The sequence below is a fragment of the Onychostruthus taczanowskii genome, unplaced genomic scaffold, assembly GCF_017590055.1.
Source record: "Onychostruthus taczanowskii isolate IOZ18803 unplaced genomic scaffold, ASM1759005v1 scaffold5, whole genome shotgun sequence".
Lineage (NCBI taxonomy): Eukaryota > Metazoa > Chordata > Aves > Passeriformes > Passeridae > Onychostruthus > Onychostruthus taczanowskii.
In genome coordinates this window covers 3,907,051-3,924,085 of record NW_024502568.1, presented here as the reverse complement: position 1 = coordinate 3,924,085, position 17,035 = coordinate 3,907,051, and the positions used below count along the sequence as shown (strand labels likewise).

General features: G+C 41.1%; 1 protein-coding gene across 4 annotated transcripts in view; it reads left to right on the top strand.

Annotated features, from left to right (window-relative positions):
* EXOC6 (exocyst complex component 6) overlaps positions 1-16,596 on the top strand; it is an 85,519-nt gene extending 68,923 nt beyond the window's left edge. For all 4 annotated transcript variants that reach the window (XM_041415364.1, XM_041415363.1, XM_041415366.1 and 1 more), the window contains 3 exons: positions 14,526-14,638; positions 14,964-14,975; positions 15,464-16,596. In XM_041415364.1, the coding sequence (XP_041271298.1) occupies positions 14,526-14,638; positions 14,964-14,975; positions 15,464-15,596 (258 nt within the window). In that variant the 3' untranslated portion in view covers positions 15,597-16,596. The remainder of the gene's footprint in view (positions 1-14,525; positions 14,639-14,963; positions 14,976-15,463) is intronic.
* Positions 16,597-17,035: the final 439 nt, after the last annotated feature.

Genomic DNA, 17,035 nt, shown 5'->3' with positions numbered 1-17,035 from the left:
TGAATTGATGGATGGAGTTAGTTTTGGAACCCCATGTCCCCAGTACTTCCTCTGAACTCTGTGAGCAGTATGTGGTTCCTATGAGTAATGAATAAGCATTGTTAATTGAGCAGCACAAAACTATTGGTTTCCTTCAAGTTGCATGTTATTTGTATTCTCTTAATGTTTCTAAGTCCTACTCTCCCATCGGGGAGCCATGGAACTGGTAGCTGTGTCAGTGTATTAAGTAATTTCTGCCCCAAAATCACTTACATTCTCCAACCTTATATAAACTGGAGGTACCACTGGTATGTAGTATGTACTGGGCAGCTCTACTAACCCTTTAACCCTACAGATTTGACTCCAGTATTTTTTTCAGTTGCATCAATCAGCATACTTAGGTTTCATTCCTTTTCTAAATTATCTGTCAATCACATGCAGCAGACAGAATACCCCATTTTTTTTCCTTTTGCTAGTTTCTTCTGTGAAAAAGAAAGTCCACCTCATCTTTGGAAGTCACTGCAGTGCAAATATAAAATCTAGTAAAATCAAAGAAGTCTTTTACATCAGGAAAACAAGACTTCTTCTCTGCTTCAGAACAGTAACAGCACAATTAAGCAATTTCATGGACATAGTAAGGCAATGACTTGAATTGGTGAAATGTAGTTAATTAATGTTTATTCATTTGGATCATAGTATCTTAGGAAATAAGATCATATGTTCAAAAGTGTTTATGTAGGATGTACCATAATGTGACACTGTTTTGCAGTTGGCTGTCTTAGACCTGCAGAAATACAAATTAAAAAAATATTACTCTGTCTAGCTAGACTGCCTTCAGTCAGGCAGTGAAATTTGGGAACTGAAGTTAATACAAAGATACCAATAGCTGGCAAAAGAAATAATTGAATTTCATCCTGGTTTGTTATAACTGGTTTCTGAATGAAGTGCACTTAGTTGTACTGTAAGCAATATAACTGAACCAGCATGTTCTTAGGCACAGCTTATCATATATGTTAACATTTATGGCTCTTATGGCTGTGTCAGGTTTGGAGCAATTCGTTCTTTCACAAATTGTGCTATTTTAATGAGTAGTGGAATAACAAACTTCACATGGAAGATTCACATATAGATTGTATCCTCCTTGCAGAGGACTTTATCTAGAGCAATAGTAACAAAGGAACAGTGCAACTTAAAAGACTGCAATTACAGAAAGTGTGAATAAAGAATGAATAATAACAGAAATGCAGAAATAAATCAAAATATTAATAGATGGAAGCACTAGATGATGGGGAAAAAAGAAGAACATAAAAATACGGGGTGAGGTAAAAAAAAGATAAGTCAATTTGTGTCTGTAAATGTACTTTATTATTCTTACTTTTCTGTGTTTATAATTTTCCATGCTTTATGCTGAGACCCAGTAAGAACATTTCTTTTTCAAACAGTAGAAATTTGAAGAGATGTTTTTATCCTAAGAAAAGAAAGGACTTTCAGTACACAGTTTGTGGTGTTTAAAGTCCCTAAAACCATGGGCTTGCCTTGTTCCCAGGAGAACTCAAGCTTTCCCAGTTTCAGTAGTGTGCCTCCAGGAAATCATTCAGAAGGACACATAATTAGCCCACACTCTTCCAGGGTGCACAGTGTAACTTGATGCAGTTAAACCAGAAGACAGTTTTCATCTTTTGACCCTGTGTCAAATGTGTCAGTTGAGTAGCTTACCTGAGATCTGTAAGACAACATAGGCCATCAGATGTTTTCCCATAGAAAGGAACATGCAGTAGGACACACACAAAACCACAATTTGAAAACTTACTTGTTAAACTTTTAAAACTTACTTATTTTCAAAGTAACAGTAAAAGTGACCATTCTAAGTGGCAGAACTAAATGCGTTGAGATTATGTTTCTTTTTGCCAGTCTGAAGTTTAAAGAAAAATGTTTGCCCTTGCTTAGGATGTATGAAGAGGACAGAGGTGGCTCTTTCACTTTAGATACTAACAAGATATTGAGTCCTCTGGAAGGGTGAATGTGATACTGTCATTCCAATGCACACCCAAATGATAGTTCTGGGAATGGTAAAATATTTAGTGTAGTGTCTATGTCTTGCATCCACTGACATGCAGAATAGTTGATGAAGTTCCAGTGAAATGGAATAACGTTGAATAACTCCTAGACAGAAATGCCCTGGTACCTGTGTGGGGTGGGATGGTGGTGGTCGTTTGGTGGTGGTTTGTGTGTATCAGGGTGTTGTGGCTGTGTAACTGATAGAAAAGGCACAAACTGAAAACTGGAGTGACACTGTAAAACAGCCCTCATAGCTTAATTAAATAAAACCAATAATGCGATTTAAACTTCTTTGAGTTAAAATTACTTTAATAAGGGTGTTAATTACTAGAGGATTAACACTGCTTACATGTGATAATAGATCTGGTCAGTCAATAAAGGGTGAGAATAATGTTCGTTTAAGAAGCAAAAGAATCTAGCACAGGATTACTCCCTAGAAAGGGATAACATTTCAAAGTGGCAAGTAAAATCAGGGGAAGGTGTTTTCAAATTGCAGGAGGCATTAGAGGCTGAATTCTGACATCATTGGTCAGCAAAAGTTCCATGTGTACTGGGATATGTTGGAACTAAAATATTAAGAGAATTATTGCAAATGACATATAAAATAATTTGTAATTACTCAGTCTTCCAGGGAAATCATAAAAAAAAATTTTAGATAAAACATTTAAAGAAAATACTGTCTGTAGGATTGAGGAGAAAATGCATAATCTAAAGGGGAAAAAAACCCATCTTCTAAAGAGTATAATTTCTTGAAGATGTAGTTCTTAGATAATAAATTGTATTTGATTATTGCCTTTAAGCAAAATGGGGTTTTTCCTAATATGTTTGCAAACAATAGGCAGAGGAGAAAGATCTTTTGCAAAAACCCAATTTAAAAAAGGAAATTTTGGGGTATCCAGGTTGCAACTTGCTGGCTTGGAAGCCTTTGTTAAACCAGGATATCTAGACAAGTTAACAAAACAAAACCAGGATCTTATATGGGCTATAGTATTTGCTAAAACGTTTTGAGAGTTATTTGATAGATATAAATAGGGAAGTAAATGTTTTCTTGTAGCTGAAGAGGAAAGTGAAGGTTGTCCGTGGAAGAATATGAGAATTTTTTCCTAGTGATTTTGGCTTTCCTTTTAACTTGTCTGTATTTACATTCCTGAGCTACTGACTGCTGAATTCCTTGTCCAGAGGTTCTCAGGTCTAGCATAGCTTTCCCTAAGGGATGTAACTTCATCTGCTATAAAGGGTGGTTATGCAGCCATACCCTGAGTGAGCTACTTTGGAAGAAATACCTATCTGTTTACAGTAAACTTACGATAGCCACATCTGTAAGTATCTGTGTCTTATGGATTGCACTGGATTTTTGCTTCTGGATGCAAACAAAATTATGCTGTTTTGTGGCCTGTTATGTCTTGAATTCCAGAGGCTTTTCACGTATTCTAGCTCAGCACTCAAGATCAGCTGAGATACTTTATTGAGCAGTTGCTGTATTTGTATCTGCTTCCTGCAGAAGCGTTTCAGAGACGCCTTGTATATAAAATGCTGAGTGTTTTAATGGCTGCCTAAGAGAAGAATCTGGCACACTGTGGCTGTAAGTTTCTACTTAGATGTGCAGCTTTTGAGAAATGCACAGATGCTAAAAGAAACTCAACCAAAAAAAAGTTGGTAATTAAAAAATAATTACTCTGTTGTGTTGAGCCAAACTGTTTCCTCTTACCTGCTGTAGAACCTCAGGTTATCTCAGTGGAAATGATGTGATTCATAGTACACACTGTAGATCATGGACTTCTGTGGAGACTAATTGCTGCAGATTCAAGAGTGCTCATAAACCTTATAGACCTGTTGTATATCGTCCTGTTAAGTTGAATCAGTCTGTGTAGCAATGTAATTTCAGCATGTTTCATAGATTTTCTCTGGTGTTTTTTCCAAGTCAGAATATGACAAGAAATGACTAGAAAGTTGGCAGAGGGGAAATACTCCGTTCACTGAATCCTAGTTCCCAGCAGTGCCTGCATTGGTGGTGTCCTGAGTCTGTTCTTGAGCTGCAGCTTCACTCAAAGAGCTGAAGTCTTCCCTTCCTCGGTGAGCACAAAGCTGATGCCATGGAGCTGTACCATGCTCACTTGTCTTCCCATAGGCATCAGTTTGCATTTGCACGCCAGGGCTGTGTATCTAAATCTCCTTCCTTCAATCCTAGAAGGAACTGGACTGAAGTTTAAGTTGTATACTTGGGCAGACCACTGCAGATGATTAGTTCTAGGGTGCAGCAGTTGGACTGAATAGGTTAGATGTGTGTGTGTATACAAGGACAGTTTTCGGGTAGCTAAAACCAGCATTGGTCAGATAATGACTTCTTGTGGTGTGGTATACTAGTAAGACTGCAGGCATCTGCAGTTACTCTTATGGATAGTGCTAAATATTAAATGTGGCAGATGGGACAAGAGTGTTCAATTCCAGAACACAGTATGGAAGTGGAAGTGAATGTGTTTTGTGTTTGAATTTTATTTAGTTACACCAAATCAGAATAATTTAAATTAGACCCACCTCTAAACCAGACAAGGTGGTCAAGATTTTGAACTTTTTAGCGACATTTTTTCAGGAAGGATTGAGACAAATGATACAGTTTTAATCCCTGAGAAGCTTACTTTAGGACAGTGTGCCTCATCATATGCTATTTATGGCATTATTTCGTATACAAGTGAATAGTTTAAAGCAAACCTGTTGTGAGTCTAGTGCAATTAAAAAAGAAGTACCTATAGAAAATTAATGATCAAATAAACTAAACTATAAAACTTCTTTTCGGTAGATGTCAATATTTAAGTACTACTGGCAAACCGTTATTTAAAAAAACGACCAGAAGCCACGTGAAAATGCCAGCTGAGATTTGTCTCTGCTATATTAAATACTTCATAATTTGAACAGTTGAAATTGTGTTTTCAAAGTCTCGTTCAGGTGAGAGGCAGATGGCCTGTTTTGGGGGGCTGCACTTGTCACCCCTGTGTGCTGTTTGGGTGTGTACACCTCTGCGTCAGGAGCTCAAAACCAGAAAAAATGGTGAATGACCTGACTATTGCATAATACAAAATTTTTAATCCACACAAATTTTGCCATTGACATAGTTTTATGCTTTGTCTGAAGGGACTTTGTGTACGGACTAACACGCTTGACAGGAGCAATTTGGCCAGAGCCCGTGCCCTCTGGAGCCTGACTGTCTGCCAGGCTCCTGCTTTTCAAACTCTCCTCTGCTTCTAGACTCACAAGATGGTTCTTTTGCTACTAGTCCAGCTTACTCTTTAATGATGAAGAACAACACACTTCATAATAAACATTTTCTCTGTAATTAAACAAATCTTCTTTGAAGAGGTATTACTTGTTACTGTACTGGGTGTTTCATAGGGCCCAGCTATTTGTATTTGTCTCAGAAACTACTTTTCTTTGTCTTCAGATGTTACATCTTGGGCTGCTTGAAGTTTTAATGGATTTGTAAAAATTATACATTATGAGTGTTTTTCTGGTTATGGTAACAGCGACAAGCTTGTTCACGTGGCTTCAACAGCAAGTATTCTATTTTGTAGGCAGGCCTAAGTTCATTTGAAGTGCCAAAGAATAAAAAAAAATCATGACTATAACAAGACCAGGCATTTCTCAAAGTATACCACAAGGTCCAGATTTTTAGGAAAGAATTCTGTCCTTTGCAAGGATTTTTTTTTTTTTTTACTAAAAGATATATGAACACAAATAACTTCTGTTTTCTCTTAGCATAGCAACAAATCCCAATGGTTCAGCTGTCATAACATTATACATTGTACATTTATGAATGTGTTGAAGATTGTATCCCAACATTCAAGACAGTGACAGATACAATTTCACTTAAAAATTTGAAACAGATGGTAGCATTTAAATACAAAATTATTTCATTCTTGTGAACAGTTAAATGTCCCAAATTTAGACACAATTTCTAAATGTATGGTGCTTAAAAGAAAAAGGCAGGTTTTAATGCAGTGGCTTAAAAACTGAAAGACCCTGCCTTTCTAACACAGACTATCCTTCCTTTGAAAATCCAGGGCTCAGTTTTCAAAGCATTGTCTAGGAATTTAGCCTGCGACCCCCATTGACACTAATGGGAATTGCATAGCTAAGTCCCCATAACATCACTTTGAAAATCCATTTGTTGTACCAATTCAGAAAAATAGCATAAACTACAGGGAGACATTCACAGATCAAGAGAGCAATGTACACTTTGAAATACAAGACGGATGTGCGTTATTCCAGTTATGTGATCAGAAGAGGGGATTCTGAAATTCACCACATTCACAAAATAAGTCACCAGGTCTAAATAAAACAAAATATTTTGGCAAGTGGTAGGCAGACTTGCTAACCAGGCTAACAAGATGTTTGTCATCAGTAATGAACACCTACTGATTAAGTGATAATTGTGTGTGGTTGGTATGGTGTTATTCTACAGTTAGCAAACTCTCTTTTTTTTCTTTCAAGCTCGACTTAGGTATCTACATTTTAAATAGCTTTGTTGTTCCTTTGCAACTGAGAAATGTTCAGAGTAAACAAGACTTGTCTTTGTCCAGTTTTGATTCTGATCCTGGTCCTTTATGTTTTGTTAGTAAGTGCTCTCATGGTGTACATGCTTTAATTAACAGGAGCATAACTTGGTGAATAATTATGATATTATCTCCATGGTCATGCTGACAGTTTTTGTTGGAAATAAACGTATACCTGTGTAACATATGTTCATGTATACTTGTGCATGAAACCTAAGCAAAGATTAAAAAAGTGTTGTTGTTGTGTAGCTGTGTTACTGCAGTGCCTACGAGTCCCAGTCATGGACCATGGCCCCATTATGCTGGGCAGAATATAAATAAGTGTTTTAACAAAAGAAAGACAGTGCTGCCTCAGAGTTCCCAAAGCAATGAGATTATAGCTCCACTGAAAGGTTAACGTTATGTCAGAGATTATGAAACAGCAGCAATTCTGGTTGACAGGCTTCCTTTTGGGTGCTGAAACCCATTTGTCCTTCTTAAAACAAGGCGGGGTGGATTGTACAGTGTGAGCTCCTTGGAGTAGGAAATGTTGAGAACTGGAACATTTGCGAGTGGCTTTTGTGAGTTTACTGTGTTTAAAATGAAAAACTCGCCTTCATGTTTGGTGCTTGTTAGCTCCAAAGCCCAATAAACATAGAAATAATTGAAATATTAATGTGTTTATTCTGTCTTTATCTTAGGGACTGAAATTATACATAGATAGCAATAGTCTTTTTTTTTTTTTTTCCTAGGCCAAAAGCCATGCATCCTCAAGGAAAAAATGTAATGTTTCTTCTGTATTCTTTCCTAAGAAAAGATTTGGTGTAGCTTGCAGTTGTATATGCTTGGCACTATTCATTTCCCAGAAGAGTTCACCGTATTCTAGGCTTTGGGTTTTTTTAATTAAAGAGGTCAAAATCCATTATATCAAAATTTCAAAGAATTTGCCAATTAGCTGTAGTCTGTGATGCCCAGCAGGTGGCTTTTATACTATTAAAGGGAGATTGTTTCCATCTCTGATCAAAGCGAAAGCAAAACAAAAGAAAATATAGAATATTTTGCTGTACACAGTGCAAACCACATGCTGTGTAAATTATGTGAAAACTGTACATGACTGTTCAGTCATCCCACTTCAAGAAAAGGTTCTGTATATTTTCACACTGGTCCTCACGAGGATTTCAATGGTAATGTCTAAGTCTGTTTAGTTTACTGATTAGCTGAGAAGGTCAGACAGCTTGCTATTTCCTAAAATGAAGACTTTAGCGTTTTTCTTATTTGAAAGTAAAAGTAAGACTGCACAATTAAGTAGATAATTAATTTACTAGAAGTGAAACTAGAAAAAGCTGAGTGTGCTGGAATGTTTAAGATGCAAAAAAATTCCAATTTGCACTTTTCAATGAATCTAAACTTCCCCGATTTTTGCCTACTTAAAAGAATGTTTGTGACCTTTTGACCCTTTTGTTATCCCTTACTCAGAAAGGCCTTTATTCTGTAAGACTTAGGTATAAAAAAATAAAAAGAGCATTAATGGCGTAACAGTCCTTTCTGATCACCCTGTGTAAGATGTTTATGCAAAGTGTCAATAGAAGCAATTGGCCTAACAGTGTGACAACCTGCTTTGCTTGGAAATGGGCTAATCTCCTGTTTGGGTTATCCAGAGGTCAGGTAAGGATTTCTTTTTTCGCACTCCCTGTAGCGCATGGGTACATAACCTGCAAACACTACAGGGCAGAAATCAGAAGCAATTGAGCCCAAGGATGCCACAAAGCATTTTTGGTTAATCCGGACCTGTTTGCTTTTCCTGATTTTTTTTTCCCCTTCTGCCTTCTTTTAGTTTTTACATTCTCGGTCCTATCCCAGAGAGTCGGTTTGAGCATATAACACATAATGATGACAGGGACTCTACCAATTTCATTATCTGCTGCTTCACTGTGTTGGTTTTTCCTTTTTTTTTTTTTTTTTTTTTTTTTTTTCCCCAAACAGGCATCATCCCACTCTTTTTTGAAGTTCACGTGGAAACCTACTTTAAATCTCAGTTTTTGAGGGCTGCCCCCTTTGCCCTGTCACAGCAGGCTGGAACTCAATAAGAGCTCAGGCAAGCGTAGCGGGCCGGGCAATGGGCCTTGGCGGGCTGCACGCTGTGAACTCCTGCCTCACTGAATCAGCTTCTGTGTGTTTTTATAACTGCCTTTTTTTTTTCCTGTTAATTATGCCCCAAGGCTGTGGAAAGACAGCATTTATCTGTTTCAACAGACTAAGCAGCAAGTGTTCTGACATGTTTATCAGGCAAATTGTACCTGACAAAAGGTAATTACACATGCAGTCAAGTCCAGAAGTAACTGGGTGATTAGGGGTTAATAAACTGTTTAGCATAAGAAATATTCAGCTTGTGAGCAAGGAGAGTAGGCCAGAACTGACATAACTGACAGTGATATATTAAAAGAATTACTTTTCATTGGATAGAATATTTGACTTTACTGAAAGGTAAGTAGGAAATTAAGTGTACAACTCAAGTTTTATCTCCAGCTCCTGAATCACTGGTGCCATTTGTACAACCAAAGCTATTTGCTGATGCTCATGCTGCTTCAGAAGATATTGCAGCTTGCCCCATTCCAACTTGCATTAAGCTACCTTTATAATTTGCAACTAGGATTTTTGTAGTATAACCAGCACAGGGTCTAATGGACACTGCCCCCATTTCCATCTGCAAAGCTCATGTCTCCTCCTTCTGTCTGTTGCTGTGCTCACTCTGTGCATAGCTATTTCCCAAAGTTGCGTTCTCTTCCAAGATTATTCCTGACAGTTGCCCAAAAGTAAAAAGGAAAGGGCATCTGTATGATATCTGAGGATGTGACAAGAGGCTCAGATGTCATTGAAAGGGCCGGATGGTCGATTCCAGCAGTTCCCAGTGCACAGAATTCTCACGTAATTACAAGATGGCCTAAATACAGGACTATGGCTGAGCTGCTCTGAACTTTAGGTAATACAATACAAAGCTTTAGTGAGCAATGATAAAGAGTAATTTCTATTCAAACACGGCCATATCACCTAGATACTGGGAAAATGCTAGAGTACTAACTTTGAAGAATAGGTGCAAGTACCCTATTTGAAATCAGAATTCTGTCCCTAAAAGTTTAAAATCTTTTCCTCTCATAGCATCATTATGTTTGTCATAACTGATCCTGTTAGCTAACAAGGTCTTACAGTAGGAGCTCTTTTAACCAAAACATAGTTTAGTATCTTTTAAAATAAGTCTTCCAATTAAAAATAGCAGTGTTACCTGTATAATGTGAGAAATTACTATAAACTTTTACGTAAGTACACATAAACACCTTTTCTTTTCCAAGTGATGTTTATTTCTACAAAGAGACTTAATGTTAGACATAAAAGGCATCTAGAAAATACCTACACATGAAGGTAAAATTACAAAATCAAAGCTTTGTAGAGCATAATTCAAAATAAAAGTGCAGTACAGCAACCAGAGGCTTAAGTTACCTATAATGTTAGAAGTATATATGTGACTAATAATGTAATGGTTTGGGAAAGCAACGCTGTTGCACGTACAACAGAACAAACGTGCTGCTCTCTGATCGTCAGCCCTGATGGTTCCAAGATGTTAGATGAAAGTTCCCCTTATATCACACCTTTAGAAGAAGCAAAATGCTCTAAATAAGGTGGAAGTGTAGACTGTATCTTGTAAATGTAAGTAAGTGGACAATATATTGGATGTTCTGTGTGGTGTATAGGAAAAGCTAAAGCTTGTTCCTTTTTTTTTTTTCCTTGTTCCTTTTTTTTTTTTGTTTTGTTTTGGTTTTTTTTCACAATGACTCAGACACACATACATCTCTGCAAATTGTTCCTAGTCAGAAGGGAATAATTGCTCCTTGCTCCTCGGGAAGCATATTCTGCTTCATTATAAAATACTCGGGTATAGTATTGCCTGTCTGAGCTTATTCTTATTTTTCATGGTTATTATGGGATGAAGAGCACAGCAGTGCCATTGTTCTTGGGTAGCAGAGTACATATATTTAGTTTATTCGGTGCTTCACAGTGTTTTGGCTGCAAGATAAGCTGGTTCTGACTGGACACTGACTGCCTTGGGTGCCTCCTTATGTGGGGCTGAGACTGCCTTTCTGAGTTTCTTAGTTCTGAGGTTTTTTCCACACATGTTAACTTAGGAAATATGGATGTGTAAAATAAACATGTTTCCTATTGTAATTTCCAGGCAAGTTGTGCACAGTCTAACCTTAAAGAAGTTGCAGCCAGTATCACTGGTGTGATATGATGTAATAAACTCTGTGGCCTTTGACTGATTTTTGAGGCTGGGAAATGCTTATTGCCAGGACCTACTGTTTGCCCATATTTATCTTTGGACAGTGTATGCCCCCAGTGTGGGGCATTCCTTGTTAGACAATACTTCTCATTTTCAATTGCTGTCTCAGTAATAGTGAAAGATTTAATAAATAAAATAGTAGTAGGGAAATGTTGCTTTAACTTGGCCTTGATTTGATCCTCGATGCTGCAGTAAAAACCACTGTTACAGAACCAGCAAGCTGTCCTGTGCTTCATGTGCATCCTATGTCTGTGGTCAAGACAGTCACACTTTTTCTATATGGGGAATAAAAATTAAAATTAATTTAAATAGGGCACACATTTGTGTAGCAAAAGATGGTGTAAATCAGAAAGGAACAGAGCAGCAGAAATGAAAACAGATTGGTAAATTAACACCTCTACATTGTTGCTGGAGTGAAGGTGAATTCGGTGTTGTGTTGGGCTCAAGTGAAACTTTGCATGAATGGATTGAAGTTACTTCCCACCACCCATGTGGTGGTCCTGGAGCCAGTGTGTCATTTCTGCTAGACTGTCCTCTCTGCCACTGGCTGCTGGCCAACCTGCTCCCCTCACAGAGCGCCTGCGCTGGGCTGTGCAGCCACTGAGCCTGGGTGCCAGGGCAGATGCAGGTGATAGGAATGACCAGGACACAGATCCCAAGAGCTGCACACCAGGCAGCTCTTCCCCACCCCACAGCATGCAGTACTTGCTGTCCAAGCCCACTGCATACAGCACTGTGCCACGGTGCAGAACTGCGGCCGTGAGTGGGACAAAATGCACAATGCATAATCGTGCACAGCAGCAGTCTGGTCTCCAGCAGTGTCTGCAGCTCCCTGCCACATTTAATCCAGATCCAAGGCATGATTGTCATACTGCAGCCCCTGAACAGATTCACAGAAGGAGGGAAAGGGGCTGTGACTGAGTGGCATGTGTCATTTGATTGCATGTTTGGGCCTTTGAGCAACATGCCACATGTCATGACAGCTGTTGAATTTAAGAGATGTATTAGCATGAGGTTGGTTGCATGCAGCTCCTTAACCATGCATGGAGCAGGGAAGGAGTGCTGGGTACGTCACCCTTGTCGATAGTGTCTCTTTGGGTGTTCATTCTTTAGTGCCAGGACTGCCTTGGAGTGCACAGAATGTTTCGTGTTCTGTGTGACATTTTTTTACATCGTGTTGAAAAACAACAGACTTCATGGTCAGTTTAGAGCCCTACATGCTTACCTGTGTTTGGCCAGGTGACAAATGAGGTGTAATCTTCCAGTGATCACTATGACTGAGATTTCCCAGAGCCATGGCACAATCAGTTGAGTCAACCATTGAAAGCATCCTATGAAACTCACTCATGCAGCATTGTTAAGGAAGTTTATTTGAACGTGTCAGCACTGTAATTGTGTCAGTCATCAATGGCTTTGGGCTGCACATTGCTAGCAGGATACCTTGAGATACCTTTCACCCAGATGAGCTTCAGGGTTGTTTAAGATTTATCTAGAATCCTCGATTTCAATGGTACAATAGGGATAAGAAATGAAATCTTGCACTTCTTACTCACTGAATACAACTGCAGGAACATTGGTCTATCCTTAAGGACCATGTCCCATGTGGAGCCCATGACAAGTAGCACTGTAAGTAGCAGTAAGTTATTAATCACCAGATTATATACTTTGTGTTCCTGTCAGCTTTATCCTCACCTCTTGTCTTGTGCATCTGCCTATGCTATCTTTCCATTCTTTTGGTTGTGCTTTAAAACACCTCTGTGAGGACTGGGCACCATGAACTGTGTAATACAGGTAATAACAAGTGATGAGTAACATGCAGTAGCAACTGAGGCTGTGAGTTTCCCAACTGAGTTATCAAGCCTTCCCAAATCTGTTTGCGTGGTGACTGAAGGCATGTTCTCAGGAACTCAGTAAAATTGGTGGGGTCCATCTTGAGAAAGGGCTTTGTGGGAAAGAACTGTTTGAATTTGACCTTGGTGGTTATCATGGATATCTAGTCAGCAGAGAGTGAAATTGCCTCCTTGGGTTTTAGATCCTTTCACCCCTGTGAGATAGTTAAAGGTAAAATGTAAGTGTCGCTGAGGTTTATAAGGGTCCCTAAAGGTCTTTGGTATGACAGAGCAGTAGGTGTGTCAGAGGTCCATTATGATGCTAGGAAATGTTGCTACCTAGTCCTAAAAGATTACACTGCAAATGAGGAAGGAATAATTAATTAGAAAATTATATGTTTAAATTAGACACTATATTTGAAAGTAACATAAGAAAGTGGTTTGGAAGTGGAAAAATTTGCAGAAGAGAGGCATAGAAATTTGAAGCTGGCAAGACTGGATGTATGCTTTTATTCTGTAAATGAATTGGTGTTATGATTTTGGGCGTGAGCATTACTGGACTCCTCTGACAGTTTGTCAGGCTGAGAAGTTTGAGTAAGGCAAAGTTCTCTGGGGCGCAGCCTTCCTCTTAGTGTAGCCTGAGAAGTCAGAGGAGTGGGCTCCTGCTGCACCTCTGCCTGTGCGAGGAGAGGCTGCTACTGTTGTGTCCCAGCTCTGCTAGCTCTGGTCAGGCTTAGCAGAAGCAAATGTTTGAAGTTAACGGTTCTTCCTTGAAATAGCAAAATGATGTGACTTGCTGTAGTCTGTTACATTTTTTCAAGTGGTTTTGTTGCACAAAATCCTATTCCAGCATTACTGATTCAGCAGGTCTCCAGGCAAGCGGGGCTCTAGGTTACGCTGAGGACCCAGCTCAGCAGAGCAGCCACGGGCACTGCGCGCTGGAGTGAAGTGTTGTTAATAGTTCCCAAGGCTTTTTTTAACAGTAGGTTTGGCTAACATGGGACAGCCTGAGAACAAGCCCTTGTTAGCCCTCAGCAGCAGGACAAGGCCAGGCACCAGACGCAGGGGGAAGCTGGGGCGCCCCACCATTGACGTCAATGGCAGTGGGGCCCACTGGCCCGCAGGTAGCCGTGGGAAAGGCATCCCCGAGCGGGGCTGCCTGTGCCCTGGCCCCTGGCAGCCTGGGCAGGGTGCCCAGCGGTGCCTGGCCTGCACCCCGTGATGGTGGAGAGGGAATTAGGCTTTGAGGGCCGTCAGGGTGCTGGAGGTTCGGCATCGTGTCTGATTGTAAAAGCAGGCTGGTTTATTGTTGAACAGCAGCTCTCAGATCATGAGTCCAAGACCTGATTTGAAACTGCAGCCAAGCGTAGTACTGTGCTTGGAGACTTTTTGTTCCTCCACTGAATTGTTTGGGTTTGTTTGGGCCAGAAGTGTGCCCAGGGCTTGGTTCTGAGTTTCAGGGATCAGTCATAATGGAGACTGCAGCCAGGAGGTGTTTAATTCACTTTAATTTGACTACCTGAACTGCGTTTAAATTAGTGTGAGAAGCAGCAGACAGGAGCATCCCTGTCTTTCTCCCCACGGTAAAGCAAGTTCCTAAATACTAAAGCGTGAAGCCGTCAGCATCCCCTCCTGGGGCCAAACCTGCACAGCCGCCTCCCTGCACGTTGAGGGAGGTGAGAGACATAAAGAAAGAAATGGGCAGGTGAAGGGGGGTGGTGGCTGGGCTCGGCAGGAGGCTGCGCCCGGCCTCTCTCCGCAGAGCCTCCCGCACTCCCTCACCCTCCTCTCCCCCCGCAGCTCCTGGACCTCTTCATGGTGTGGGACTGGTCCACCTACCTGGCTGACTACGGGCAGGCCACCTCCAAGTACCTGCGGGTCAACCCCAGCACGGCCCTCACGCTCCTGGAGAAGTAAGTGCGGGGGCCGGAGCTGCGGCGCGGGGATGCGAAGCGGCGCCGGAGCCGGAGCCGCCCTGCCGGGAGCGGCGGGGCCGGGCCGCGGGAGCAGCCGGCGGCTGCCCGAATTGCCGCTCCAGGGAAGGGACACGCTGAGCTTTGGCCGCGGTGAAGCCGGTGCGAGCGTTTCGGGAGGGCAGGGTGAGCAGGGCACCTTACCGGCAGCCCGGTACCAACCTGCTTGTAAAAACCGCATCAAACAAAACACGTTGCGGTTCAAATACGCTTTCTAACAGTGTTTTCTCTCCTCTCCTGTCTGCGATGAAAATGTCTTTTGCAGAGTTCACAGAGGGTACGTATGGCCTATATTGTTAAAAAATATTGTTTATATAATTTACTTAATTTCCCGAATTTCGTTTTTATATCCGTTGGTACGGGAAATCAGCAATATAGATGCCCGTTATTGATGGTGAACAAAATTCACCCATTCGCTGAGTCTCAGTTTACCATGGAAGCAGATGATACTAATGGGGTTTTTGACTTGCTTCTCTCCTAAGGCAATTGGTAGGATCAGGGTTCTGCTGAAGGGGTATTTGCTTAATACTTACAGGTTATTTGTGAAGTCGTATTTGTTGAAACGAACACATTCTGCACTTCTGCATTGCAGAAGTTTAATTAGTTTAATTTAAGAATGCATAGTGAACAGGTTTTGTAATCTTTCAGTTCTTATTAGCAGAAAGATCAAAAGAAGAACAGTAGTAAAGCGATCTAAATAGTCAGATTTTTCCTTTTCAATTTATGTTTCTAATGTGTTTGTCATTTGCTTTTTTATTTCTCTAGAATGAAAGACTCCAGCAAAAAGAACAACATTTTTGCTCAGTTCAGGAAGAATGACCGTGACAAGCAGAAGCTAATAGAGACTGTAGTAAAGCAACTTAGGAGTTTAGTGAATGGTATGTCCCAGCACACATAGGCCTCTTAAATCAACAGTATCTCATCACACCAAGAGGTGTTTCTTATCCGCTATTTCTGCTAAGCAAATGGTGATACCAGTTAGGACTTTTGTTTGACAGAGAAAAGGAAAAATGCAGTAGATAGATTGTACCTGTAGTCTTCAACAAACAATTCTTTGTACGTATTTTTATTGGGTTAAATACTATTTTGTATATTGTAAACAAATGGTGAAAAATGAGGTTGTACAATAAAAACCAGCGCAGTCGTATTGTACATGGAACTGCTGAACTGTAAATATGTTATTTAAATATCTGCAGATATGGTGTCCAAAATTTTGCTCCGAGTAGGAATTATTTGAGAAATGATCCCTTAGTTGCTGTTTTCTGGTTGAATCCTAATTTAAAGCTTTTAAGCTTGAGATACTTGTGTTTCAGATACCGCTTATTGTTTTCCTGCATTAAATGTATATTAGCCCTGAAGTGATTGGACATAATTTTGTATACCAGGTTTTGTAGTCTGAAGGTATGAAAAGGTGTTCTGATTTTTACTACCTTTAAAAACTACCCGAGAACTAGACTTGATATCTGTTTAGCATTAGGATTTACAGGCTTTGTTCTCCAAAAGGGTTTAATCTTGAGGTTGTGAGTGTAAATAACCATTTGATTTCTTTATAATGTGACATGTTGTTTCGGTTTGGTTTTTTTCCTCAGGGTTACTATTTCTAACTGTACTTTTGTAAGATCTCGGGGTCTTTATCCCAGGTTGCAGTAAGGAATAGGTTTGCCGCTGTTGGTTTTGTGCTGCATCTGTTTGTTAGTTTGCGCTTTCTCCTGCCAGCTCCATCCCAGCGATTGGCATTTTGTCCCACTACCGGTCTCTTTGCACTGTCCCCTCCTGGCTATTTCAGACAGTAAGAGAATGTCTAACAAATACAAACCAAATGGAACGTGTAAAAATAATGTACATTTTCGCTGTATTTTTAAGTTATTGACGGTCTAAATACAGTAATATAAACCTCACCCGTATTCCTGTTTAATTTCACACACCGGAACACACCTCGGAGCTGGTTTCGCGGGACCTGTGCAGGTCCCGGCTCATTGGTGATTTACCCGCGGGGAAGGCGGCCGGGGATCCGCGCGGCCCCGACGGCGGGGTGCGGGCCGGGAGCGCTGCAGGACCGCCCCGACTGCCGCTGCAGGCCGGGCAGCCGGGGGCGGTGGGACCTGCGGAGCAGGGCTGGGACTCTCCCTGGTCGGGGGAGCCCGGGACGGGACTCGCTACCTGGGCAAGCTGGCCCGAGGGGGCGCCGGGAGCTGCCGGCGGGGCGGAGAGGGTACCCCGCTCCCAGGAGCGGCCGTCCCGCCTCCGGCTTGGGGCGCCCCTCGGGGCTGGGCGGGGGGGGGAGGGGGCGCCGGGCCCCCAGCCCCGGGGCTGCCCCGCGCCCCTCGGCCGCTGTCC